This window comes from Polypterus senegalus, chromosome 16 (genome assembly GCF_016835505.1).
Source record: "Polypterus senegalus isolate Bchr_013 chromosome 16, ASM1683550v1, whole genome shotgun sequence".
Classification (NCBI taxonomy): domain Eukaryota; kingdom Metazoa; phylum Chordata; class Cladistia; order Polypteriformes; family Polypteridae; genus Polypterus; species Polypterus senegalus.
The window spans coordinates 103,040,661-103,068,013 of NC_053169.1; the positions used below are offsets into that span (position 1 = coordinate 103,040,661).

At 46.9% G+C, this 27,353-nt stretch overlaps 1 protein-coding gene across 1 annotated transcript in view; it reads left to right on the plus strand.

The window, feature by feature from the left end:
- Positions 1-6,659: 6,659 nt before the first annotated feature.
- smyd2a (SET and MYND domain containing 2a) overlaps positions 6,660-27,353 on the plus strand; it is a 31,189-nt gene continuing 10,495 nt past the window's right edge. The window contains exons 1-6 of the mRNA XM_039737768.1: positions 6,660-7,064; positions 15,435-15,498; positions 22,735-22,845; positions 24,439-24,499; positions 24,747-24,871; positions 26,278-26,345. Of these exons, the coding sequence (XP_039593702.1) occupies positions 6,889-7,064; positions 15,435-15,498; positions 22,735-22,845; positions 24,439-24,499; positions 24,747-24,871; positions 26,278-26,345 (605 nt within the window). The 5' untranslated portion in view covers positions 6,660-6,888. The remainder of the gene's footprint in view (positions 7,065-15,434; positions 15,499-22,734; positions 22,846-24,438; positions 24,500-24,746; positions 24,872-26,277; positions 26,346-27,353) is intronic.

The window sequence follows — 27,353 nt, forward strand, 5'->3', positions numbered from 1 at the left end:
TCCTGCTTTGCGCCCTGTGTTGGTTGGGATTGGCTCCAGCAGACCCCCGATGATTGATGGATTAATAAAGACGATCAAAGCCAAAATAAGGAAATGCAACGAAACAAGATCGGAATTGAAGTTGTGCGGGCGTCTGACCACAAGGTGGAGCCATTGGTAAAGAAATGAGCCACAGGCGGCCAGCGAGGATGCACTACTACGCTGGGGGCTTCTTTCTTTCTTTCTTTCTTTCTTTTTCTTTTATCTATTTGATTTTATTTTAAACACCTAAAAATAATATTTTACATATGTTAAAAAGATCCCAAAAACATTTGTTCCTAGTCACTTGTTTACAATTTGCTGCAGACGGCAGCTAGAAGTACCAAGTAATCCTGCTACTTTCTAACCTGTTTGGGGGTCTCCAGCAGTAGATGCCAGTCCGAGCAGCACGGGGCTCAAGGCTGGAAGCACTGCAGGACACAATCACACAAGTACCTACTTTGAAATGCTGGCAGAAAATGGGGACATGTGGAGGAAAACCCACCCAGATATGGGTAGAATGTGGATACTCCACACGGGCTGGGACGGAGGAAGTGTGAGGTGCCATTGCTAACCACTGTGCCACCATACTCCCCCAAGTAAGACTGGGACTGCCAAAATACACACACGTCCAGCGGATAGTGCTGGCTCTTCATTGGGCAGTGTCATTTTCTCCTGGTGCTCCCATGCCACAGTCCATAGGCATGACGCTGGTGCCACTGGCAGTTCTGAAATCTGATGCCAGGCTAGGCTTCAGCTGCCCAAGCCAGAGGTGATAAGAAACACTGAAGTAAGGAAGCAGGTGCCCAGCCATCTTATTGTCTCTGTGGCAGGTCTGATGGGCAAACATGGGCAGCTGTGATGTGTTAGAAATTGGCTCACACTGAGGTGCCCGTGCCAGTGGGTATCGAGAGGTGGCCCTTTACAACAACCCACCAAAGGTGGACACAGCCCGCTTGTATTCATTATTGGAGTTTGCACCATTTTGGATGTCAACTCAGTCCTTTAGACCCGGCTGTTCATTATGGGATGTCCACAGACCTTCTGTTAACAGAGCTAAGGGAGCGCAGGGGTTATTTGTCAAAAATCAAAGCAAATCCTCTGAGTGCAGATTTTATAAATGAGTGTTTCTTCTATTTCCATTTCTTTACATTACAGTATTTTTTTAATCTGTCAATCTTCATATTTTTGGAAGAAACAGATAAAGACAGGATCAGGGAGATTAGCAGGTAAACCTGAGCGGGGTCAGCCGAGCTCATTAGTTTGAAATTCTAATCCTCCTAACTCAAAGAAGCTGAGGATTGGACGTGGACCCCCTAAACCAGCCTGTCAAGAGGCATTGGGGGGGTCGACTAGGGAACTGTGCTAGGAAGAAAGCTGAAGAGACCACAAGGGTGCAGAGTCGGCGGTGGAAATCCAAACCAGAGGAGCACATTTAGGCAATGGGACACTCCTGGAGTCACTGAGGTCGGTGTGAAAGGAGCTATATAGAAAGAAAGAAAGAAAGAAAGAAAGAAAGAAAGAAAGGTGCTGATATCCGTATAGTCTTTATAATAACATTTTACTGTAAGGAGCAGAAGCTTCATTCCATGCGATGGCTTTCTCAGTGATAACCCGACAACAGCTGCCAGGGGTCCAGAAAAATCACGTTATTGTGTCGTAGATCTCATTTTAAATGGAGAAAAGTTCCATTGTTACCCATCAATCTACACGCCGTGATCCTTCATGACAAAGTGAAAAGGTGTGAGCAGAAGGGCTTGTCCTCCAGACTCTTCATTCAGCACTGCTCTGAAGCCCCTCTGGCTGCAGTTCCTCTCCAAGCTTTGCACACCTGGGGTTGGCCAGTGGATCCCATTCTCCCTGGCAGACGCTGTGAAGCTCCGCTGGCCGTCCTCTACTTGCATGCCAGGGACGTGGTTGGGATTTCATTTCAGGGGGATGAGACAGTTAGTAGCGATGATCCTAAAATACATTTTGGGGGTTCACCCCACCCTGCCTCCCATCACACTACAGCTGCCGGCACAAGTGAGGCCCACGGGCGCGGCACTCGGCTCTGATTCACATCTGGAGGCCCAGCATGAGAGCGCGGCGTCTACAATTTGCGGCTATGTATAGCTTCATTAGTTTATCCTGGCATCCTTAATTACAGACACAACTCTACTGAGATGTCACGACGATTCATTTTGGAAGACAACATACACTCCTTCTGTAAAGCGTCTTGGAGGTGAGCGTGTGCAGATGCGGGCATGAAGATGGAGAAAAGCCCAAACTCCCGAGGAGCAGACCCACTTTGTAGGGTTTTGCACTTTTTGAGCTTGTCGTCATAATGGCTCGTGACCAAACAATGAGGGGCCCTTTCCTTCCTTTATGATTATTGATTGGCTGGGGCAGCAGAGCCACACCTCATCACAACTGGACGCCACTTCTGTCTGCAGCTGGAGCTCTCAGGTACCCCAAGTGCCCACCAGGGTCTCCTCCAGTATATATGGAGAGAGAGAGAGCATATCCAGTCCTGTGCTGGCCTTGTTAGGGACCGGCCATATCTCAAATTGTCACAAAGAGTGCAGGTCTCTTTAATTGAGGCCCGGGGTGCTTGGCGTGCATCACACACACTTTAACTTTAACTCACACTTTAATGGAGAGCCGCAATCCGGCTGCACGTCAGATCTGCGTAAGGATCGTGCCACCAGTGGGTCTTGTGATGACGTCGTTGGTTCGAGAGTGGGCCGCAGTTGGTCACAAGGGGGTCGCAGTGGCTCACCGAAGTGATCGGCTGTGCTGTGCAATGCATTTCTCCATTTCTAAGTGGGCTCGTAATCACCAAGGGGGTGCTTTGCAATCGCTGCCAGTGGGTCGTCAGCGAATTTAAAAAAGCAAAACTGGGGTGCCGGACCACAAAAGTGTAAGGAATGTGGCGCTGCCCAAATATGTCAGAGTTAACCATGTGGAGCAGCGCAGACGAGAACAAACCTGAAAGGGCCGTCCAAGAGTCAGAAAACATAGGAGACCCCGTGTAATACGGTAATCATCATCATCATCATCACGATTGTGACAAACAATTGTCTGACTGTGGCTGGAGTGTCAGTTTCTAGAACTTTATTACCCCGTGGCTTCCTGTGACCCTCAGCCGTAAGTACAAATCGCCTCAACTCAGTCGGCTGTACATCGGTGTATCTACAAATCGGTGTAAATATCTACACATATACTGTAAGTGTATTGAACGTATTGTAGTAGATAAGAGGGATACTCAGCACAAAGAACTGGGGTGCCAACCCGGCAGACCCCATTTAATGATAACAAAAATGAGATGAAAATGGAAAAACAAGGCAATGGTGCAAAATCGCGGCCACAGCCATTCACAAGACTTCAACAAAGACTTCTGATTAGGAGTTCTGTCTCCGATGGTCGTCAGTCTGATTAACGCTTTCATTTCTGGTTGTCTTCAGGGTGGGGCTTCTTATTCTGGACTGGAAATTCCAGAAGTCATCCCTCAGAGCTGCCAAAGGAAAAGGAGATGAAAAGGAGCAACAGCACCTCCTCTTGTCTCAGGATGGCACTGCTTACCTGATGTCAGCCATGAAGACGTCCTCTGCTCGCGTGTGTGTGCCAAGGCGTATTAAATGTTGTAACTTCGAGCAGGATAGCCGCAGGGTGGCACACTTGTGGATCCTTGGGGTGTGGGATGTACTGTAAAAGGTGTGGGGGTGTAAATCCGCCAGGCCACTAGCTTGGCCATATTATTCGTAGCTATGGACTGGGCTGTCATTTTTATACTCAACTCTACTTCAATGTTAAAAGTGGAACTTCATCAGAGCTTTCTCAGCTCACAACCTGTCTCAGTGAAATTAAAAACTGGAAGGAGCAGAACTCTTTAAAACGAAATCGCAACAAAACTGAACTCCTGCAAATTGGGACTAAAGTGCAACTTAATAAAATGAGCTCCTTCCCAGTCCATCTTGGCGGTGATCTCATCAGACCTGCCTCTACTGTAAAGAATCTTGGTGTCGTTTTTGATTCCTCCCTTTCTTATTCCACCCTCATAAATCACATTAAGAAACTTTCTTACTTTCACATCCGTCACGTATCCTGTGTTCGATCCTTCCTCTCCTTTTCTAACGCTGAGAAACTTGTCCCTGCTTTAATCACATCCCACATCGATTATCGTAACTCGCTGCTGGCAGGTGCCCCTTCTAATCTCATATCACAGCTCCAGCTTATTCAAGAGTAAGAGTCCTCACTTGAACCAGCAGCAGCGAGCACATCACACCATCCTGGTCCATCTTCACTGGCTCCCTGTGTCTTACAGAATTGAATATCAAATCCTACTAATAACCTACAAAGCCTTAGAGGACCTCGTGCCAAACTACATGAGTGACCTCCTCCATCACTATGTGCTTGTCTGCCCACTAAGGTCCTCTGATTCTGGCCATCTTGTTGTGCCCCACACTGATCTACACTCCATGGGTGACAGCAGGGCCTTCAGCTGTGTAGCGAGTGCCCAGACTCTGGAATGACCTCCTGAAATGAATCAGGTCAGCTGACTCCAGGAATTCTTTTAAAACTCATCTGTTCAGGATGGCTTTCAGCTCTACCTGACTTTACTACCCTTCTCCCAGTTTACCTTCATGTCAAGATGCTCATGTAACCCGTGTGACTGTTAGATCATCCAATGATGATTTCTGTTAGGCTTTCTCTGAATTTACTGTCTTAATCTTCTTTATTTATTTTTATTTGGTTTGTACAATGCTATATACTGGATACCCTGCTGTTCTTTCTTATATTCTGTAAGTAAGTGCCTTGAGCATGGGAAAGGCGCTATATAAATAAAATGTATTATTATTATTTAGCTGGCAGCAGGAGAGACCTGCTGCATGTATATGCAAGCTCCTGCAAGGGCTCATGGGAGTTGTAGTTTTAGCTGTAACCCAGCAGTGCTCTTTATTAAAGGACTTACAGGAGCCCCCATGAGCTGTAAAGGCAACTAAAAGGATGGGGTGGACATGGCAGATCCTGTGGGGAAAGGTGGAATGAAAGTTACTTGAAGGGTGGTTGGGTTTGGACGAGCATGAAAGTTCAAAGGGTCGATGTTATTATGGTCTGTGTCAACCAGTCCAAGAGGAGCATTTGGCATGAAGAAGTAGAATGGAGGAAGAGTGGCCAACAAGGCTGAGGCCTACGGGTTCAAACTCAGCGTTGGCTCTCCTGGGGAAAAAGTATAATGGAACATGAAATGGTGAGATGTGTGGAGTGGGTGGTCCTAAAGATTGTGTGGAGTGATTAAGAATATAATGGGAAGAAGAGAAATAATCGGAGTACATGATTTTAAGAGTATAGTAGGATATACATAGTGTGTATTGTTTTCAGTTAAACAGGTTTAGAAGGTCAAATCTGAAAATGCTGCATCTGTCTGGCATACATTCCAGCACAGCAGGGGGCAGTAGCGCCACTTCTTGTGGGATACCAGCTACCATAAACACAAGAAGAAGAAGAAGAAGAAGAAGACAGTCAGTAGATCTGGAAGAGGAGCAGAGGCCATGGCTCACCTGATGATGATGATGATGAGGAGGAGGAGGAAGAGGAGGAGGTGGAGCCCAGTACCTAAATAGATAGATAGATAGATAGATAGATAGATAGATAGATAGATAGAGTAGTTGGCAGGATTAGATAGATAGATAGATAGATAGATAGATAGATAGAGTGAAAGGCGCTATATGATAGATAGATAGATAGATAGATAGAGTAGTTGGCAGGATTAGATAGATAGATCACAATATATGTGATTAATGGTTGGATAAAACTTAACTAATCTCCTCTTGCCAAAGGCACTATACATATGGCCCTCCTGTCACAGCCCCCTTTTAGCATTCACTGTTGTCAGCTTTGAGGTACAATTAAGAGGACAAACTCTACAGAAAAGGGTGAATTAAAAATAAAAAGGCAAAGGGAAACAATACTTAAAAGTCAATTAATTAAAACCATTAAAGACAATGAAAAAAGACACATATGCTGTACTTCTAAATGTCATGGACTGAGAGCATAAACAAGAAGAACTCACTAAACAATGAGCTCATGTTAAAGCCCGCATGAAGCACTTGTTGTGAATTTGGGCGCAGGCCCGATGACTGAACTGGGGGTCCGCTGGTGCTGAAATGGAGCCCGTCGCTCTGTAATTCCTGTCCGATTTGGCTCATTCTTGTATAGCGCCCTTCACTGAGCGCAGGCTCGAGAAAATGCAATTACAAACTTTCCCATAAAATTGCAGGATTACTAAGCTCAGTTTCAAAAGCCCATTTATTTTACTTTATAAATGATACTCTAAACTGAAAACTTGAGTAATTAAAACAAAAGCTTGTAACCCTTACTGTACAAGAATGAATAAACCGAATGGATTTAGGTGTTTTTCGCGGGCCTTGAAAAGAATTTCCGTTGATCTCATCTATTTTTATGACTTTATAATCGAGATGACGGCCTCTAATAAAAGTGAACGCACTTCACCGGCCTCTTGTTTTAAGCCAATCCCAAATCTCCGCTCGCCCTCCCCTCAGAATCCCGCGCCCGCGCTCGTCTCACTCGGCGGGTAATGAAGGTGACGCGCACTCTAAAGCGGCTCTCTTTAGGACCCAGCAGTCGGTCCGTCGTCCACGCAGGCCCCACGCGTCAGGACCGTCTGCTGCTTCCATTTATGTAGTTTCGGTAGGATGAACCAACGCCGCTCCATTAATAGCAAACAGGCGAGGGACAGAACTGCCAATCCGGCATCGCTTTGAGTAAAACGTGGGAGCTCCCCGAGAGGCTGCGGCGGAGGTCGGAGCGTGTGAGTGAACGAGTGAGCGAGCGAGTCTGTCTGTGAAAGCCGAGAACTCGGCAGTCATGAAGGCGGACGGCAAAGCGGAGGGCATCGAGAGGTTCATCAGCCCGGGCAAAGGCAGGGGGCTGCGGGCGCTGAAGGAGTTTAAAGTTGGAGATCTCGTCTTCATGTGCCCGGCGTACACGTACGTGTTGACTGTCAACGAGCGGGGCAACCACTGCGAATTCTGCTTCGCCAGGTACGTAACTTTCCGTCCGCTCCGTCATGCTCTGCCCTGCCGCATACTGCGGAGGTGCTCGCTGGGCTGGAGGAAGTCATCGGCCGGGGAGGGATGGGCTTCCTGTGTGGGGACCCGAGATGCGGCGGTGACCGTTTTCGTCGAGTCAAACTTTTTTTTCTTTCTTCTTTTATTTTTTAATGTTGCCCTGCCGTGTGAGTTACTGCCTGTCGCGCTGTTGACCAAGTCGGCTGAGCCACCTGCTCGGGGGCACGCGGTGTGTGCGCAGCACGGGGTCCGGTCAATGGCGAGGGTCCAAATGAAACGTGGATTTACACACAGGGGTCTGCAGCGAGAGGCTGTTGCTGCTGCTAAACTGACAGTAGAAACGAAATAAAAATGCGACGAGACGGGATGTGAGGAGGGCTGCACAAGAAGTGACTGTCATCGGGCTGCGGGGGGCCGTCAGATACCCCAAAAACACAAACAGTGCGGTGGCGTCGTAATGGTGGCCCATAAGACCACTAGTAACGTAAAACATCACAAACGTCCACTGATGGCGTCGGTTTGGGTGCCAGGCGAGGACCAACCCTGGACGGGGCGCACATGCCCATTTAAAGACAGTGGCACTCATTGGGTGGGAGATGCACAAGGACCTGAGGAGAAGGCGCAGAGTACACACAGGACAGCAGCCAGTGGTGGCATTCATGGCTACGTTCTCCACTGGACACGGACAGGCCTTTGATAAAGTGAAAGCACTCCATGGTCGTTTTTTTTTTCTTTTGTATCCTAACTTGATCTTCATATAGTTATCAGTAAGTAAAGGTGACATCGCAGGCCGGCAGGCACAGCGACCGACGTAGTGCTTAAAGCTTTGGACTTTGTGGGTTGGAATCCCACCGCTAACACCACTGTGTGACCCTGAGTAGGTCACGTCACCTGCCTGTGCTCCAACTGGAGATACCGAAGTGAATTGTGTATGTCGGATGTCGCCAGTCGCCTTGGATTAAGATGTGAAAAAAGTTCGAATTTGGGAAAGAAAAAGAGAAATGGACTTTGCAGTCATTTTATTTCATGAAAGGTGAACAGATGTGCCATTTCTGTCTGTGGAAATCGCAAGTCCACCCTTGGCTCTAACCGCAGGTGGGGCTCCCCTTGAACCGTCGGCTGTCTGTGACGTCGTCTCCGCCATGTGATGTTTGAGGGGTGTTCCTGAGCCCCCTTTACTTCCTCTTCTCTCAATCCTTGGTGGGTTTACTGGCACGTTCAGGGACACAAGACCCACGTTTAGCTGCGTTTTGGTCTTCTGACAGGAAGAATTCCTAGTGAGTTCTGTGATGGGGAGTCGTGATGCAGTGATGAAGCCCCAAACCAGAACACTTCCACCACCGGCCGGCCACTTCCAGTTACTATAGGGGTCTTCTATTTAAGTACTGTAGTTGATTGTGGCCCAGTAACTATCTACAGGAAATCATTTCCTCGTCTGTTCCACAAGTCCTGGTTTCTTCCTAGATGGCGTTGAGCACACCTTAGTCCTACCCTGATGTTCTTTCTGGTTTTCTCCTGGCACTCCTCCCATGTGCCTCACTTGCGCAGCCCATGGTAGACCCCTGCACTTTGACAGCAACAGTGGCATGAGCTACCTGGAGGTCCCAAGATGAAACTCTGGGCTTCTTGGAGACATCTTTCAGTAGGTTGACTTCTGGTTCAGCTTTCTGGGTAACCTGCTGGCCAATTGTGTGAAATCCTCTCCTCTTGCAGATGATCTTCCGGACGGTGGGATGGGGGGATCTTTGGAAATCCCTTCTCGGACTCATAGGCATCTTTAGGCTTCTTTCCGAAGGCCCCCCAAGAGGTCCTTTGATCGCAACGTGTCGATGACGCACCCCTCAAACCAAACTTCATGCTTAAATAAGAGCAGAGGTTCAGACACGATCCTCTCTGCTGAGGTTCTCGTCATTGGCGCCTGATTCTGATTTGTGGTATTTAAGGTAACGAGAAATTGAGGCCTTCACAAACACACACACCATTTATGTTTATGCTTATTGATATTGTACAGTGGACTACAAATGAGCCAAAATGCATTGGGTGCGTGTGACGATGACAACGATAGCAAGGATAGTAAAGTGGCCGGACACGGGGAATCCCCATTTGCAACCTTTTGATTTCAAAAACTGTCATCTGGCACCTGAATGGTAAAAGTACCCCACAATACTGGAAGAACCCCCCCAAAACAAAAGGGAGTCGTCACAAAAGGATCGCGGCCAATCCTGGAAGTCCTCGCTGCCAAAACTGTGACGACCGCGCTAACGCTCTGGTGATCACACGGGTACCCCCCAGCTTTGACTATCGCATGTGATTCACTGAGGGGCAGGACAGTGGGTCACAAACACGCTGGCATATGAAAAACTGAATCATGACACCACAAAGGGTGGGCAAACTCTGACCGCACCCCCAGCTCTCGGTGTAAAACAGCCGGGCCGCGTTGTCCGCACCTTCTCAGCCCCCCACGTGTCCCGTTACGCCTTTCTCTTTCAGAGCACAGGACGACCAGAGCCAGCGGTGCGGCCCTTTGAGAAGCCTGTGGCCATTTTGACTTCTAAGTGGGCACAGCTTTATTATGTCAAACGTCAGTGGGTGGAACACGTGTGGCGCGAGTGCCAGACTGAACGGGCATGTGTACGACGGAGTTGTCACCTGAGCGGAATTTCTCAAAATAGCACCGCGTGTGCCCAGACGTCGTTATTCTAGAGGAGGCCAGCTGTAGCGTAAGGCGCTTGAGTTGGACGCGACTTGTCCACAGACGCCTTAACCACCTGCTTGTGTCAACTCGTCCTTTCCAGTGGAATCTTTGCTTTTTTTCCAGTAAAGTCAGCCTTTTTTGTAACGTAAGAAGGGCCTTTCTAATATTTTAAAATTCATCTGAATCTGTCGAACAGCCTTATTTAAACCAAAGCCACCTAACACAATTTGGGGTTGCACTGGCCAGTGCCAGCCTTGGGCACAATGCCGGAGCCAACTCTGGGTGGGCTGCAAGTCTGTCGGAGGGCCCAGCCACACAATCGCCAGCTAACCCATCAAGTGTGTCTTTGGCATTTGGAGAAGAGCTCACATGGACACTGGGAGAGCAAGCGAGTGTGCAGATCCTAAAGATAAACAGCCGGGGGCGTCTGTCGCTACTGCAGATGGTGGTTAAACATGTTAAGGAAGGCTGGCACATCGGTGTAGCTGCTACTGCAACTGTCTCGCACTTCAGGGACCCGGGTTCAAATACCGGCCTGGTCCCGTCCCATCAGCATGGTGTGTAGATGGACCCGTGGTAGACTGGTATCCCCTCCAGGGTGGGCTCCTTCCCTGAACCCAGGCCACTGACGGACCTCGCAGTAACTGACAACCCTTCAGTGCAAAGCAGAAAGTCATTTTGAGAAGTGGCAGGGCGGGTGGGTGTAAGTTCATTCCTGTGTTGAAGGTAATTTCAGTGCATAATGGGCAAAGTTGGGGCACAGGCTGGGAAGAAATGAGATTAAGGGCAGGAGCCAAACTGTCCTGATGTGGTCACAATCTTGAAAAAAAGGTTAAAGTTATTTTTAGAAAATGTTGGCACACCAGGCTGGGTCTCCAAAGGGCCGAGGCAGCAGATCCTGGCATTTTGCTCGTCCGTGTTTGTTCAGACATGAATATGAGATTACCCCGTAGGTTTGACTGGGCATGACTGTGGCACGTCTTTTCCTGCCTGGCTATTGGGAATGCGTGATTAGAAAGACGTCGGCGAGACGCTCCTCGGCTTTGTCACGTAGGCAGAGCCTTCGGTCCACTTGAGCTCACAAATGGACGCTAAAGAGGAGATTTCAATGTAAAAATTAAAAACAAAGAAGCACAAATTGACAGAAATGCAGCAGGGCCACCAATTTGGGAAGAATAGGGGGGTTTCTGTGATTTCTACAGCCGTCATTCATGCAGTGTGCCCATTGCTGGCCCAGGGTTCATTGTTTATCCGTACCCTCTGATGGCCTGGCTGACCAGCCCAGTGGCCGATTCTAACCAACCAGCTTCTCCTTTCTAAATGAAAATGGGTGGTACGATGTTGTTTTGCCATCCTCGCTGGGTTTGTGGGCGATACCATCAGGGTGTGTTACATGTTGGGTTACGTTTAGCTCAGCTGACAAGGAGAGAGGGTGGACACTGAAAGGGAGCAGGACAAGCAACTGGGCACAGCATGTAGAAGTTCATCCATGTGGAGGTGCGTGGTAGACAGTGAACAGCTGGCACCCTTGAAAAGATACAAACTGCCTGGCAGCAAATGCAAAGGCAACGCGTCTCACACGGCACAAATGGACATTCGCTGATTTGGGCACTCCCTTTGCCACCTTCTTAATTAAAACCTGATGGCATGGCCGCTTTCAACAGAACGAGCCTCCTTCAGGACATTGCAGTTTTGCTTCTTCAGTTCCGTGCAGGTGTCTCTCTTGGCAAGCGCCCAACCCTGCACTGGATGCCAGTCCATCACAAAGCCACATCTATATGTATATTAATTTGTCCAACCATAAACTAAGCCACTTAATTCAGTTTGAGAATAGGGCACCATTGTCTGTCCCAGGATCACTGGGCACAAAGCAGAACCCAACCCTGGTACTGAACATTTGGAATGGAGCCAACCTTGGGTGGAATTTCTGTCCCATCATAAAGCACATTTATGCCCACACTTGCTTACCTGTCCATGACTTCATTATTAAAGCTGGTAAATTCATTTTAAGGGTTTTCGGCAGGTGGGATCTGTTCTGGTGGTCCCAGGGAGGTCACTTGGCAAGAGTCAAGACCAGATAGGATGCCAGTCCATCACAGAGCACATTTAGTCACACACTCGCTGATCCACCCACCTAGTTCAGTTTGGAGCCGTGGGGACTGGTGACTGTCCCAGCAGCAGCAGTGGGCACAAAATAACAACCAGCCGTGAAGGGGATGCCAGTCCATCACAGAGCACGTTTACTCCGTGTCACTCGTCCATCTATTATCAAGTCCACTCAATTCAATTTGGTGTCACAGTGTCTATCTCCGGATCACTGGTCACAAGATAGAAGTCAATCCTGGAGTTGATGCCACTCCATCAGCGTGTCTGTGCCCACCCTTGCTTATCCATCCATCCATTCATTCATCATTTAAGTTTCTGCTCAGGGCTGTTGACAGGTGGTTTCTGTTCTGGCAGCCCCAGGGCACTCCATGAGAGTCGAGCCCGGATGGGATGCCACTTTTAGTCAAACACACTCGCTCACCCTCTCACTTAATTCAGTTTGGTGACCTGGGGCTCAGTGTGTGTCCATGGGCACATAGTAGGAGCCAGTTTTGGAGGCGATGCCAGTCTATTATAGAGCACATTTATGAACTTGTTTACTTATTCATCCATCGTCAAAGCAGCCTAATTCTGGTCAGGGATGTTGGGAGTTGCTGTCCGTCTGTCAGTCTCTGAAGAATCCGCTCACATGATCTCTCCCGCCTGACAAACTCGAGCATCAAAGTCTGCATTTTTCAACATGTCAAAAAACGTAGGGACCGTCCCACTCCCTGGCAGCAGGCTGGAAAACACCTCACGCCGCCAGGGGATGTGCTCGCAATTTTTGAGCCCGTTTTGAGAAACCACATGGGAAGCTCGCAAGTCGGGCTGAAATCCCGTAGCATACGGCCAGCCACGATTGCCATGGCTTACACTTGGAGGTGCCACTTGAGCGCTGGCTGTATGGCCCAGTCTGGGGCTGTGGGAATGCAGTGGACCACCTGGAGAGGGTCCACAGCGACTGTGTGATTCACGACCAGGTGCAGGTGTTGCTTGGTTCTTGTAGGACTGGCTCTGGGCCCCACATCCCTAAGCTTCTTTTTAATGGCGGCCTCACATCTGGATGAGATGAGGTTTGAATTACAGCGGGGGCACTGAGTGTGCGGAGTTTGCACCATTTGGACCATTCACCTTCTATATCCAGATGGTGAGCAGAATTGATGAAGAAGGCTAATAGGGTTTTTGGTTATGTAGGGCGTCTTACAGGTGTGAGTGAGTGAGTGAGCGTGCATGGCGAATGGACCGGTGGGCCGTCCAGGTTTGGCTCCTACCTTACCCTCGTTGCTGCTGGGAGAGCTGGACTTTAATGGATGCTTCAAGCTAGGATTCCCACAGCTCTCAAGTCCTGTCCTCAAACTTGGAGTTTGCCCCTTCTCCTTGTGCCCTGTGGGCCCTTTTCTGGTGCTCCATTGTGTTCTCCCATCCCAAAAACATGCCACATAGCCCTTGAAAATGATCCTGTTGTGGGTGGAAGTGTTCTTGGCGAAGGACGGGCATTCCACGCAGGGTTGGGTCTGGTTGTGCGCGTGAACTCTGCATTGCATTGGATCCAGCTGGTACTGAAAATGGGTGGGAGACCCCCTGTTTGTCATTTTGGCTTCCCTTGCCTCCTGTCTTTTAATTCCAGTTTGTGGAAGAGATGAGTGAATTTTGCTTTTGATTCCACCAGTCTGATCACTTTAAACGCACACCCGTAATTCACTTGTTTAACAGGATGGGATGTCATTTATGATCACGAGCAACATATGAAGACCAGGTTTTGTTCTCCCCAGATCCCAGCGGCCGTGACGCCATACTGTACCGCTGGGATGTGTGCCGCTTCCAGACAGGCGGCTTTGCTTCGTTTCCCTGGATACCAAGTCTTCCAGCGCTGGGATAAGTTAATCAGCAGGAAGTGATAATTATCTCCTAAAATGATCCTTATTTAATTGTAGACTCTTGCTTTGTTTTCTGGGCAACTTGCGCTGACTAGAAGCTGAAATCACGCAGTTGGAGACGTCAATCCGCCGGGCGTCTTTCAGTATCCAGGTGTCGGGCCCCCTTTTTACACAAGGGCAGCAGCTGAGGACGTGCACATCTCCGTGCCCCCCGCTCTCTTTGCAGCTGTCCTCGTGGAGTGTTACTAAAATAGCCGCCTGGCCGTCTCATGGAAGCAGCATGAGAGTTCACAGCGGCTCTGGCCCCCTCACCTGTTTGCTCCAAATGGCGTCGCGTTGAACGAGTTCACAAGGTGTGGGACCCGAGTCTGAAAGCAAGCTGCAAATGCTTCTTTGTAATAGAGCCTTGGTGAAGGGGGCAGAGGGCAGCTTCAGCTTCATCATTGTGATGCACAGCTCTTAGTATGGCATCCAAGTGAACGTGGCCAGTGCCACCATTTTCACAGCAGGTTTGGCTGGGCCACACTATTACCCATACAGCTCTTCTTTTATTCATAGTAGCCTTCTATCCACAGTCAAAGCTGATCTCTGAAGTGGTGAAGTTTGGAAACTCCATGTCTCGCGTGGCAGTGAGGACGGGCAAGAATGGAGCTTTTCAAAGGTGCCGACGTCTTCAGCGATGACTTGATTCTTTCAAACTGCCCGTCTAAGTGAGTCGATTCTTTTGATTCACCCGTAGGTTCCAGAGCTGGTGCCAGGTGTGAGTCTTTCGGCCATGGTGGGGTGGAATAGGCCACCCCTTGGAAGAGTCACAGTGATGTAATTAAACTGTAAAGCCGCCAAACTGAAGTTTTAAGGATAAATTGCATATACGGGGGTGCACTTCAGATGAGCTGTGATACCCCCTTCCTCCACAAAACCTACTCCTGGGGTGGAACCCTGGGATGAGGAGACTTCCACAATTCCACGTTATCTTATATTTATGGCTGCAAAAGATGTTCCAAGTCTATGATGATAAGATCTTGGCCAGGCTACAAATCACAGTCCACTTTAATGTCAAAGCGCCCACCATGTTGTCTTTGATGGCGCTCTACAAGTAAAACAAGAGTGCGGGATCCTAGTGGAGAAGGTTCTGCCTTGTTGTGTTCAGTGTCACCGTGTTGAGTGAGTACAAAATAACTGCTAACAAGGCGGCGCATTTCACAAACTGTCAACACTCTGAGAAGCGAGTGAACGAGAATCGCACAACTCGCTCGCTGGTAATGAGGAAGTTTGTACCCGAAAGAATCCGTAAATGAGGGAATCGTGTGACTCATTCCAGGGTGATGATCTGGTTTGAGAATCAAGTGCATGAAACACGTGTGACTCCATTCGAGAAGAAAGGGAACAAGAATCGAGCGACTGGTTTACAGGTAATGGCTCCGTCAGAGATTCCCATGAGCGAGAATTGGGTGACTTCTCAGTTTGAGAATCGAGCGAATGAGAGAATCGTGTGACGATTTGGTTTGACAATCAGCTGAGTCTGAATGGTGTGACCCGATGGCAAGCATCATCACAAAAGGTGTGAATAGAATGCTTCGTCTTTTAAAAATTTGGGTCTTTGTGGTAAACGTGCTGTACGCAATTTGTAATCGTAAACTGTAAACGTGGACTCTCTCACTTTTATTCTTATTTTTTGAATTGCAGAAAGGAGGGTCTTTCCAAGTGTGGCAAGTGCAAGCAGGCCTTCTACTGCAATGTCAACTGCCAGGTAAGAGAGCCGACACTCCAGCATTCCTGTGGTGCTTTGCCAAGTCTGTGGTGGGTGTAAAAGGGAGGAAGAAGAGGTGCCATGGAGTCGAGCACGTGAGGGTCATTGTCACATTTCTAGTGTTCGCCACGATTAGCGGAGATTGAGCCAGGGACGGTCAGTCGTATAGTCGAGTAGAAAAGAAACCCGTTTGGTGGTCAGTAGACTCATATGAAAGGCACAATATAATAGATGGCTCACAGTTACATTTTACTTTGACTCTCTTTGCCAGAAGGAAAGTTAACTTTGTTCATGTGATCTCAGTTGTCCGCATGTGCACGAGTAGTAAAGATGTCTGGTCTGGTGAGAGACCAAACTGAATCCTCAACATGAAATACTTGGTGGACGATGTTTTGCTTATTATCTCTGAATCAGACTCTTGACTTGTCGGACTCTCAATTTTGCTGCAAGTGATCTGGAGAACGAGATTGAAAAACGAAAGTGAGGTATCGGCGTCAGCTGATCGTGGTGCTCAACACATTGGTGTAGCTGATGACCCCACTGCCACGTTCACTTACGGTGCTTTACAATGACAATAAGTACAAACCAGATTGAGACGCACTACGCCTGCCACCACTGCCTACCAGCCGCGTGAAGTCAGCTAGGCACATTCCTGCTGGCCGTTGAGCTCTGTCTGTGCCAAAGACGACAAATATTGTATTTTATTTTAAAAATATTCAGGCCTCAAAGAGTTAGGGTAATGTTTAGAAAAATCTTGATCTTTTGTTGAGAACAAGCCATTCGGGTCAACAAGCTCACCAGTCTGATTCACTGAGGTTGTCCATTGTGACAGAAGGGGTCTCTGTTGTTCCGTGAAACCCGCAGGTAAAAGTCCTAATAATGAATTTATTTTTACAATAATGTGCACAAAGCACCTCCACCTCCACTATACATAATAATAATCACGATAACAATAATAAACAATCCTCCTCTCCACCTAGCAGCTCCATCACACTTCCTCCCAACTCCGGCTCAGTCTGCTGGGGTTTCCCATCATCCTTTTATAGTCCTTGACCCGGAAGTACTTCATTATTTCCGTCCCCGTGACTAGGGAGTACTTCCGGTCTATAATAAAAATCATCGTGCCTTCCTGCTGCGTCCCCTGGTGGCCCTCATGGTATTCAGCAGGGCTGTAAAGTAAAACTCCAATGTCCATGGTGCCCTGTGGGAACTCAAGCCACCTCTATGTTGCAGGAAAAACTCCATCAGGTGGCGTGGGGGTGTTGGCCATCTCTCACACCATGATAACATGAAGTCGAGATTCGGGAGTCCTCACAAATCTCTATAGGGTTCTTTGTGGAAAATAATTTCTTGATGATGATGTTGCGTGAAGTTTCTCCTTACTTTGTTTCCAACCTTGTCCTCGAGTTTGTGTTTTTAAAGTAAACACTTGGATCGACTGTCCAAGGCATCATGGAGAGGACAGGCAGCAGCAGTCGTCGTGGCTCCTAATTTTGCCCTCCTCCTCTTCTTTCTCTTCAGCTGTCTCTGGTGAATGAGGTGTCTGTCCCTGAATTCCAGTGCTGTTCACGATTAATCACGCGTTTGGTGTTCTTCCTTGGCAGACGACAGCAAGCGTGCCACTATGGTCGCCATCTTTTCACATTCTAGGACTTATTTGTCCCCCCATTCTGGGCCTATTTGTCCCCCCAGAACAGTCAACCACCCCCACATATTTATTGGTCTTTGGCTCCTCACTCAAATTGCTCATTGATATCATTGGGTTCCCCGATGTCTGTCCCCATCTTCTTTGGTCGGGAAGTTCTCTCAAAATCCTCCACCATCTCATTTCCATTGCACAAGAATCCTCTGAGAAGTTCTGTTGGTGCCATAAATTAGTGTTGGGCTTGAAGGACCCCTGTGGTGCCCCAGTGTTGGTGATCACAGGCTCTTGTGCTTCACAATGTTGAGATTTTATTATCTCCAGTGGCTTCATGTTCTGATTTATGGCCGTTCGTTTATGGTGTCAAAAGGCTTTAAAAACCCATCCTTCTGTCCGTCCATTTACTGAGCCCACCTTATCGGTGTTAGGGTCTCGTGGCATCAGGTGGATGTTATGAACCAAGTGCCTTTGGGGTGCCAGCCACTGCAGTGTACGCTTGCCTCGCTTTGGCTGGTCGTTCCATGTTTGCCAGTTAACCTAAGGGGCTTGTCATTGGCATTTTGGCAGAAATCCAGAATACCCAACAAAAACCCTCTCAGACATGAGGCCATCTTTACACAGCTGCCACCTGTTAAATGATTCCAGATTAATGGAGCAGACGAATGCCAATCACTGAACCACCAACCACTGCCAGTCAGCTGATTCAGATCTTCTGTGGGTTTGTTTCATAGCAATCCCATTAAACTTTATTTTAGTTTCTGTTGAAGGACTCAAGTTCTGTGTACTCACTGTGCCATGGGGGGGACCTCTCTATCCAGAGGGGGCTCCAACATAACTGGTGGGCAGCTTTGGGTCCATAGCATTGTTGAGTGCTGCCTTTCTTGCTTGCCTGCTGCCAGTTTCTTGGTACAGTTGGTTTCAGATCCATATGTGAAGTCTGTGCTGACCTGGGCATGTCTCGACAAGGCCTGCGTGACCTCACTATGTTTGCGCTGGGCATCGAAAGGCTCTGTGTTAAGACAATTGCATGTTAGAAGTTAAAACCAACCTTGGATCAGCTGGTGCTTCTCAGTGGTGCACCACATGCCACAGTGACCGCTACGTATCAAACGGAGTGCGCTCAAGTGCAACAATCAGTGGTCTTGCTGGAGCAGATAATGATTGGAGTGCTGTAAGTGGCACCCATAGTTCTCATACGTTGATGAGGTCTACAAAGCTAAAGAGATGAGAGCCACGTGTGCCCGATTGGATATGGCAGCATTTGATGTGCACTACTGCAGTCCCATTTTACAAAGGCAGTGTATTAATCTCTCTATTCTTGTTTGGATTTGGCCAGCAATTATTTCTGCTTTGCACCTGATGCTGCCGGTTAGACTTTAAGAGGACCTTCTGATTCTGAATTGGACTAACCTGGTTTGCGAGCGCCATGTTGTATTTTATGGCACAAATTGCAATCCATTTGCGTGAGCGACAGCCTGGCAGATGACAAATAGCCATTTGGTGTGTTCCAGTCTGACATGTTGCATGACATCGAGCACATATGGTCGTCTCTCGTGCTATTTTCAGCAGTTGGGCTCACTACCGACAAACTGTGTTTTCACAGAGTGGCCCCACTGTGTGGCACTTGGCCCATATGCCCTGCTATTTTAGGATGAGCCGTGTGTCTTTGGGCAGCCTCACACAAGTGGCTAATGGGGGAGAGCTGCATACCACTCGGGAGGCAAAGCCACCGTCCGTTCGATCACACGCCTCATGAGTGCTGTTTAGGGCAGACACCTTCTGATTGGCCACCTTAATTGCTGTTCATAATTAGAGAGTAGAATACGTGGAATGAAACATCCACAGTTCGTGTGTCAACTTGGCCTTTTCATTCCAAAAAGAATCCCGTAACCTTTTCAGCTCTCCCTCCTGAATAGTCCTGTTGGCTGAGTGTTTGTCTGTGTCCAGTGAATCTGTGATGGTGGACGACGCTACACGGTCATTCTGGGGATTCAGTTGTTGCACCTCGAATGTTCTTTTAAACTGCGTGTGGATTCGAGAGGTCTTCAGGCCCCGTCCACGTTTTCTTCTCTGCACATCCTCTCAACCTGTCTGTCAGGTTGGATGGCGACACTCGGTGGGCGGCCGTTTTCACATCTCTCCAGAGTCGTCCGATTGGGTTTAGGTCTGGGCCACTCAAGGACATTCCCAGAGTTAACCCTGTCTGTTGCTTTGTCACCCTTCAGTCCCAGCGGAGGTCCAGAGCGCTCTGTGCAGGTTCTGCTGAAGGAGATCTCGGTGCTTTGCTCTGTTCGGCTTTCTCTCGCTCTTGACTAGACTCCCAGTTCCTGTTGCTGCCACCACCACGCTTCACCATCAGAATGGTACTGTGCAAGTGCACGAGGATTAGAATCCAGTCCTGGTTTCATCAGACCAGAGAAACTCGTAAACTGACAGATTCTTTTATTATTTTTGTAAACTTCAAGTGGGCTTTTCTATGTCATTTGCCATAAAGCCCAATTGAGTGGAGTGTTGGCGGTTGTCCTTCTGGAAGTTTCTCCCATATCCACAAGGATCACTGTTGTGGTACGATGAACACGAGACACTGGACAGGTGAGCCTCGCTGCTGCTTGTGTGCCTTCTCTGTTTAGGACAGCGTTATAGGCATTACAGACGGGTTACGTTCCTAGACCACTCATGAATTTTGGATGTGGTCAAATAAATGCCTGTTTGTATAGTTTAAACCCTAAATATGCCCCCAAAACACTCGGCTTAATACATTACCCTAAAAACAAAGAATGTAAAGGTAGACCCGTCTACTCTACTGTACTGTACTCCTGTGTCTCCTGCAGTGCTAGAATGTAAAACACCGACGTTACCCCTCTATGTACTGGAATTCAGTCAAGTGCGTTTTCTTGGGTATAAGTAGGGTAAACACGTAATAATTTTAATTTAATAAAAATACAGTAAAATGTACAGGTACTCACCAATAATGAATGATTTTGATTGAAGATGATGATAGTGAATTAGCTTTGCAGTACGATGAAGGAATGTAATGAAGATAATGACTGCAGAGGATTTACAGCTCCTCGGGTGGCTACTGCGGCAGAACTTTTTAGTTCCCGGAGCAAATTCAGTAGTTCAGCCTCCTCCCGGACTGCCCTTGGACTTCTTCTGGTGCTTCAGTTCATTGCCAGAAGCCTTAGAAGGTGCAGGGTGTTTGGGCAACACCTTTAGGGCTTTAAGAAGAACAAAACGAAAAACAGAAGAACGCTCAGCGAAGCACTCGACATAGCGAACATGGTAAACTGTTATGGTGTGGAAAGGCTGGGCTGCATCTGCCGGAGGTGCGTCACAGGGCAGCAGCCAATGCAGAAGGAGAAATGAATAACGCTCTCGGATTGGCTACTTTCACCATCCCAAGCCGCGTTTTCCTCTATGGTTGCTTTGTGTTCTCTCTACAGTACGGTATTGTCACAAAAAAAGCCATAAAAAAAATTGCGGAGGATATTTGCGATCTCCGCTAACAATTATTAGTTGGGTCCTAAGGAAAAATCCATGAATGATTAAGGCCATGAACTCTGAACCATGACTTTGAAGGAGTCTTCTGTGTACTTCCAGCTGAGCATTCATCAACTGGCAACTCGCACACGCAGAAAGTTGCTGGTACAACTCAACACTGATCATCAGTTCAATGCGTAGCCACTAGGGGACCCCACTGCCAAGAGACCAGACCTCCTCACTTTTCTTCATTGAATGTATTTGCCATAGTACAGCACGTAGGCTGGCAACTGCATAGCAACCATCGGGCAATAGTGGCAAATGCAGCTCACGTGCAGCACGTCATTACACTCCGACACCAGGACAAGGTACGAAACGTTGTCTCAGTTAATTAAAAAGAAATTGGTAGGGGGCCACGCTGCTTAATGAGTCAAGTCTGATGTACAGTAGTCTTATACTCTTGTACTCGCTCTATCCAGAAATCTTTTCATCAGTTCAGATGCTTTAATTCTGTGGTTGGCTGGTGACCCCCGCCCCGCCTCAGAGGGGGCATTGGAGCTGCCATTTTTATGGCCTGATGCCATCTTCCTTCAGTTCCCTTTAACTGCAGGTTGGCGCCCTGATTCTAACCCCAGGTCACAGGGGTACATCAGGTTTATTTTTTTCTTGTAGTGATGATGTCTTCCCTGAAACTTGCCGCCCTGAGTTTGTAAGACGTCTCTTTGTCATCTGTGCCCGCCTGCTCATTGATCTCGTCGTCGTGTAAATTACAGTCTTGTCTTGCTGCTCTCACAGTTGCCATGACAATGGTGGCCTCCTTGGCGAGGAGAGTAAACTGCCGTGCCGCAGCCCTCCTGAGCTCACTCCTGCTTCCCAGCGTTTTAAAGTCGTACCGAGCGATTTCAGTGTAAGATCAGTGAAGCTCGCGCAGCGCGGTATCCTCCGGGGCTCAGAACCTGATGGCTGGCATTGTGGACTTTGCATGTTCTCTCTGGGTTGGTGTGTCGGTTTGTTCAGAATGCTCCAGTTTCCTCCCACGGCCTTAAAGACACACGGGTTAAGTGGATTGCTGATGCTAAGTTGGCCCTGATGTGTAAAAAAAAAAAAAATGTGAAATCAAATTCAAATAATAATAGCCATGTGCTTTATTCTGTTCATGGAGGCCACACCAGTGACACTGTCAGAATTGTATGACTTCTCTCACCACCTTCAGACCAGGCGTAGTTCTGCTGTGGCCCTCCAGGGTGCGCTGCTGGAGGGCCTTCATACTGTGCAGGTGTCACCGCACAGGACTGGGCTACTTTGACATTTTAATTAGATTCTAGACATCTATTTATTAGATAGCATCTCTTCTAGTTATTGGTCTGTTGGCATATTGTGCTTTGCATTATTATATAGTGCCTTTCATACCTGCCTGCCTGTTTGTCTATCATATATTACCTTTCATATCTGTCTCTATTATTTAACTGCCTTTCACCTCTGCGTATTATATAGCGCCTTTTATTGTACAATACCAGTTTTATCAGTCTATTATGTAGTTCCTTTTACTATCTGTCTATTGTATAATGCCTTTCATATCTTACATTTATTAAATAGTACTCTCATTATCTGTGGTTTTACTCTATCTATCTATCTATCTATCTATCTACTGCCTTTCATATCTATCATATCATATAGCACCTTGCGTGACTAACTGTTATATCGTATCTGTTTGTCTTTTATTTACTGCCTTTCACAGCTATAGATTATATAGTGCCATTCACTCTACAGTACCCGTTTTTATCCGTTTGTTATGTAAGTTCCTTTAGTGATCTATCTGTTATATAGTGCCTTTCATATCTGTCTGTATCTCTCTCTTCACATCTCTGTATTATATAGTGCCATTCACTACACAGTACCTGTCTTATCAATCTATTATGGATTTCCTTTTATGATCTGTTATATAGTGCCTTTCATATCTGTCTTATGGCGCAGTCTGTCCTTTTCCTCTTCATTGAGATTGTCTGCCTTTTTAGTTTTTCTTTCATTTCTGATTCTTTCTTTTCTTCTCTCCCTGAGCCGTTTTCAAGTCTCAAGCTCCTCTTTTTTTTTTTTGTATGTGTGTGTATTTTCAGCGAGGCGACTGGCCGATGCACAAACTTGAATGTTCATCCATGTGTGCTTTTGGGGAGAACTGGAATCCATCGGAGACCGTCCGGCTAACGGCCAGAATCATCGTCAAACAGGTGCGAGGAGGGGGATGATGAGGAGCGACGTCTGCCAAGAAAAGGAGTCGGGCAGTCAAATGGCACAGTGTACGATGGGCTGGCACTGCCAAGATGAGAAAATTATACCGCCTTTTGTGCAATTTTCTGCTTGCAGGGACATTTTTATTTTGTAAATTACCCTGCTTTTTCCAAGCGTAAGATGTGGCTGGAATGGCGTGCCGTACACCTGTGTCCTTTGTTTGCACGGACTTCTTGAAGTGCCATTAACTCTCTTACGCTGGGTGAGGGGGACATCACATGGAGAGAGAAAAGCACAAAGATGCCATTCTATTTGAAATATGTGTTTTAATTATAGGGTGTGAGAAATGAATGTGTGTTTGAGTCGTGTGACCCTTAGGAGTGAAATGTCCACTGAGCCGCAAAGAAGGCCAGCAGATGACCAGCTGACATGGGGGTCTGGAGGGCCAGCATGTTGAGTCCAGTTAGTATCGTCATTTAAAGCCCGTTCTTCTCCCTAATTCTGTGGCCTCCAAGAGCTCTCCTCCTGCCGCTGCAGAAATTTCCAGACGTGTCGATTTTCTTTTTTTGGTATTTTCGTAATTCTCCAGCCTAAAGTAGATTTTGTGTGAGGTGCAAATGGGATCAGGTCGGCTTGTCCTGTGTTGGCTTACTTTGCGCCTCGTGACTGTAAGAAAAAAAACAATCAAGGGGTCTGAAACACCCGTGCAGTGAAAAAGTGTGTGCCCCCTTCCTGACGATCTCTCCTTTTGAATATTTGTCACAATAAATGTTTTCAAATCTTTAGACAAAATTTAAATATTATTAGATAAAGGGGAACTGGAGGAAACATAAAAACAAAAATGAATTTGTCACTCAGTAGTTTAAAGTAGTAAAGTTAACCCAACACCTGTGTTGTCCTTGTGACATTGCCTCCTTAGTTCCTCACTCACACGACTGACCAGACTTCATCGGTAGCCAGCCCTGTTCATCTTTGACTCCGTCCGCTATGTTTTCAATACAAGCAGCTACACAAAGAAGAGTCGGCGGAAATTCCTCAATGGCGATTTGAAAGGCTGACGTCGAGTTCAAGGAAACACTCGGCTGACTTTCTGCTGCTAAAGGTGCCTTACCCAAGGGCAGCTACTTTTCACAATGGCGCGGAGGAGTTTAACAACTTGGTCCTTTGATTAAAGAAAGTCCTGCTTTTACAAACTCTATTGTGCAGTAACTCGGATTCCCTTTCTTTAATAGTACGTTTTGTCTAAAATCCGTTATTTTGTAAAATTATGCAAAAACAGGAGATATCGAAGGGGCAAATACTTTTTCACTGCCCTGTAGCTAAAGCGCTGACTGTGAGTATGACTTGGAGTTGGCTCTCGAGCTAATTCACCCTGAATGTGGGGTAAAGACGGCTAGATGAAGTGGTGCCCGCTGTTAGCCACTCTTCTAAATGTCTGATGCCCTGCTCAGTGGTGGGCTTCTTGGTTATTCACTGTGCCAGTACACATTCTGACATTTTCAGCAGAACTTCCTTCTCTTTTAATTCTAAATGTTTCCATAGTCAATGTAGTTAGTCTCAATAAATGTATTTATTTTCTCTTCTGCCGACAGAAAACGCAAACTGAGAAAACGGACTCGGAAAAGCTCTTAGCGGTGACCGAATTTGAATCACGTGAGTCATGCCCTCCAATACTATGGGGATCGGAATGGTGACGTCCTTCTGGTGGTGATTACTGCTGCCAACTCTGGGCACTGGGGTCTGCAGTTCAGTGGTGCACCCCATGTTCTTGTGTCGTCTTTATTTCACCTTCTCTATTAAAATGAATGACAGCTGACTCTTGTGCAGTTTGGCTTTGGAACGAGGCTCGAGTCTCCTGTCCGTTGTAATGTTCAGGTCACTGTTCACTTTTGCTTTTCAGATTTGGATAAATTGGACAACGAGAAGAAAGATCTGATCCAGAATGACATAGCTGCTCTCCATCACTTTTATTCCAAACACCTGGAGTACCCAGATAATGCATCGCTGGTGACGCTCTTTGCACAGGTACGTCCTACAGAATAACCCATTAGGGGCACGGGGGTCAAACTCCAGTCCTGGAGGGCCGCAGTGGCTGCAGGTTTTCATTCTGACCACGTTTTTAATTAGTGACCAGTTTTGTCAGCTAATTAACTTATTTTGCCTTCATTTTAATTAACTTGACTCCGGCCCCTTAGTTGTTTCTTTTTCCTTAATGAGCAGCCAAACAACAATGAGACACAAAATAAGCTGCCGCATGACCCGCTCACCTGTGCCCATCACACAATATCTGAAAGTAATGAAAAGTGAAGTTCTAAGTAAGGTTAATCTCTCAGGCCACCAAAACATATTGACGGTGTTCTTAGGAAAAACAGAAAATCAACAGTTTTGGAAATGTCTGCTGTGGCAGAATGAGAGCAGCAATGAGCCATCGAATTAAATAACAGGTTTAATTAATTGGCTTCTCATTAAGAAACTGGTTGGAGTGAAGTTGGCTGGAGTTTGACATTCCAATTTAGCTGCTCATCGGTTGGCTCGTTTCACATCTCAGTTCTGTTTAGCTGCCATTTAATGAAGAAAATAATCAATTCAGAGCACTGAATCTTTAAAACGAAGGGAGAAGAAGTTAATTAGCAGTGAAAACTGATTAAGAAAAGGGTTAGAATGAAAACCTGCAGCCACTGTGGCCCACCAGGCCTGGAGCTTGACACCCCTGCATTAGGGTTTCACCACTCGGGCTGGATGCAGTGGTTTGTCGTCTTGTCCTTTTCCAGAGAGGAGTCAACTGATTTGGACTGGAATTCCACAGAAGGCAATAAGACGGGTTGTTTTGTTTTATGCCTTATGCCACACAGATAACTATTGTATGTGGAGATGACGGCCAGAAAGTAGAAAATCAGGTCATATCTTATGTAGCCTTGCTGCAGGATGATGCCCCACCCAGCAGCCAATCGGCACGGGTGAGGTGGATAAGACCCTGCCCCCAGTCACATGAGGCCTTCTCCAAGTAGCTATTGGAAGAGATCAGTGTTGTAGGCGGAGACAGTGGATTGAATTGTGCCACGTTGTAGTTTGCAAATGTTGGGTACAGTGGTTGCTGTGCCCCCATTGATCCAAGCAGCCCTTTTAAGAGCTCATGTGTTTTATTTTTACACAACAGTTTGTTTTTCTTTGCACATTTGGCTTTTGTGGGAATGTTTTTTATTGCCGCTAATTTTTCTAGCGATTGCAGAGTAACATATGAAACAAAATTTAGCGTCAAGCTTGTGAAACGTTTTGCAATCATCACCTCAATGTGGCAGCCCAGGAATTCTTGTCCACGTAAGGACTGTCCATCCGTGTGTCTGCAGGATGACGGCTCAGAACCCCCTTGTTGCGTTTCAGCTCGTCTGAGCACGTGGCTAATGTACTTCATTTTCTACCCCTAATTCTAGGTCAATTGCAATGGCTTTACAATAGAAGATGAAGAGCTGTCCCATTTGGGCTCCGCCATTTTCCCAGAGTAAGTCCTTTGTTCGTTAATTGATCACGTAAACGGACAGGTTGTACTTTTCTTCATGATCATGTGTAGCTGTTCATGTTTTTCACCAAAAATAATTAATGACAATTTCCTTGAAGTTCTTGAAGAATTTTTTTTAATGCTGCTTATTATTCAGGACACTGCAGCCTTTCTACCTCAAGGCCCTTTTTTTAGGAGTCAGCAAATTGTTTCTTGCTTCTCTGCGCAGATGTTTCAGTTTCCTGTTCATCCCTGTGGCTTTCCATGACCAAGGCTGGCCTGTAGCTTATTGAGGAGTTGCTCGCACTTTGGTTTCTCTCGATACAATCCTATGTGAAGGGCGGTTTTTAAAAGAAGAGAATAATTTGATTCCAGCAGAGGCAGAATAAGCCATTTTTCATAATATGACATGAGCAGCAGATGCATTTTGATAGATTAGCTAATAACCTTCTGTTACACATACATAATGTACAAATTAAAACTGCTATTAATTTAGAAAAAATAGTAAGTAAATATGATTTAAAAAACCCTGCCCCATTACAGGTTGTGTGGAAGAGGTAGGGGGAGACCTGATGGTGGAGTGGAGACGTCTACTTTACCTTCTCACTCCGTCTCCTTCCTGTGGATTCTTTACAGCCCCCTTTATGTAAATCCCAGCTGGCCTGGTAACCAATCACGAAGGCAGTGATGTGATGTCACTATCAGTGCTCAATGGTGTGCACCTGGTGACAAATGTTGACAGTTACTGAGATGGTGACTTTTGAGAAACTGCTGGAGTTTAATTTTGTGGATACTTAGAAAATAATCAAAAGGTTCCTTTTCATCTTTAAAAGTTATTAGCCTTACGTTTTGTGCCCGTTTGCCCTTGGATGACTTATGGATGCTTTGCCTCCAGAGCTAGGGGTATCTAAGTAGAAGTGAGCCAGAGAAAACAGTTGAGCTGGTACACTTGATGAAGTTCTGCTTGCAAGATTGGTTTTGAAAGGAATATTGTACTTAATAAAACGTTAG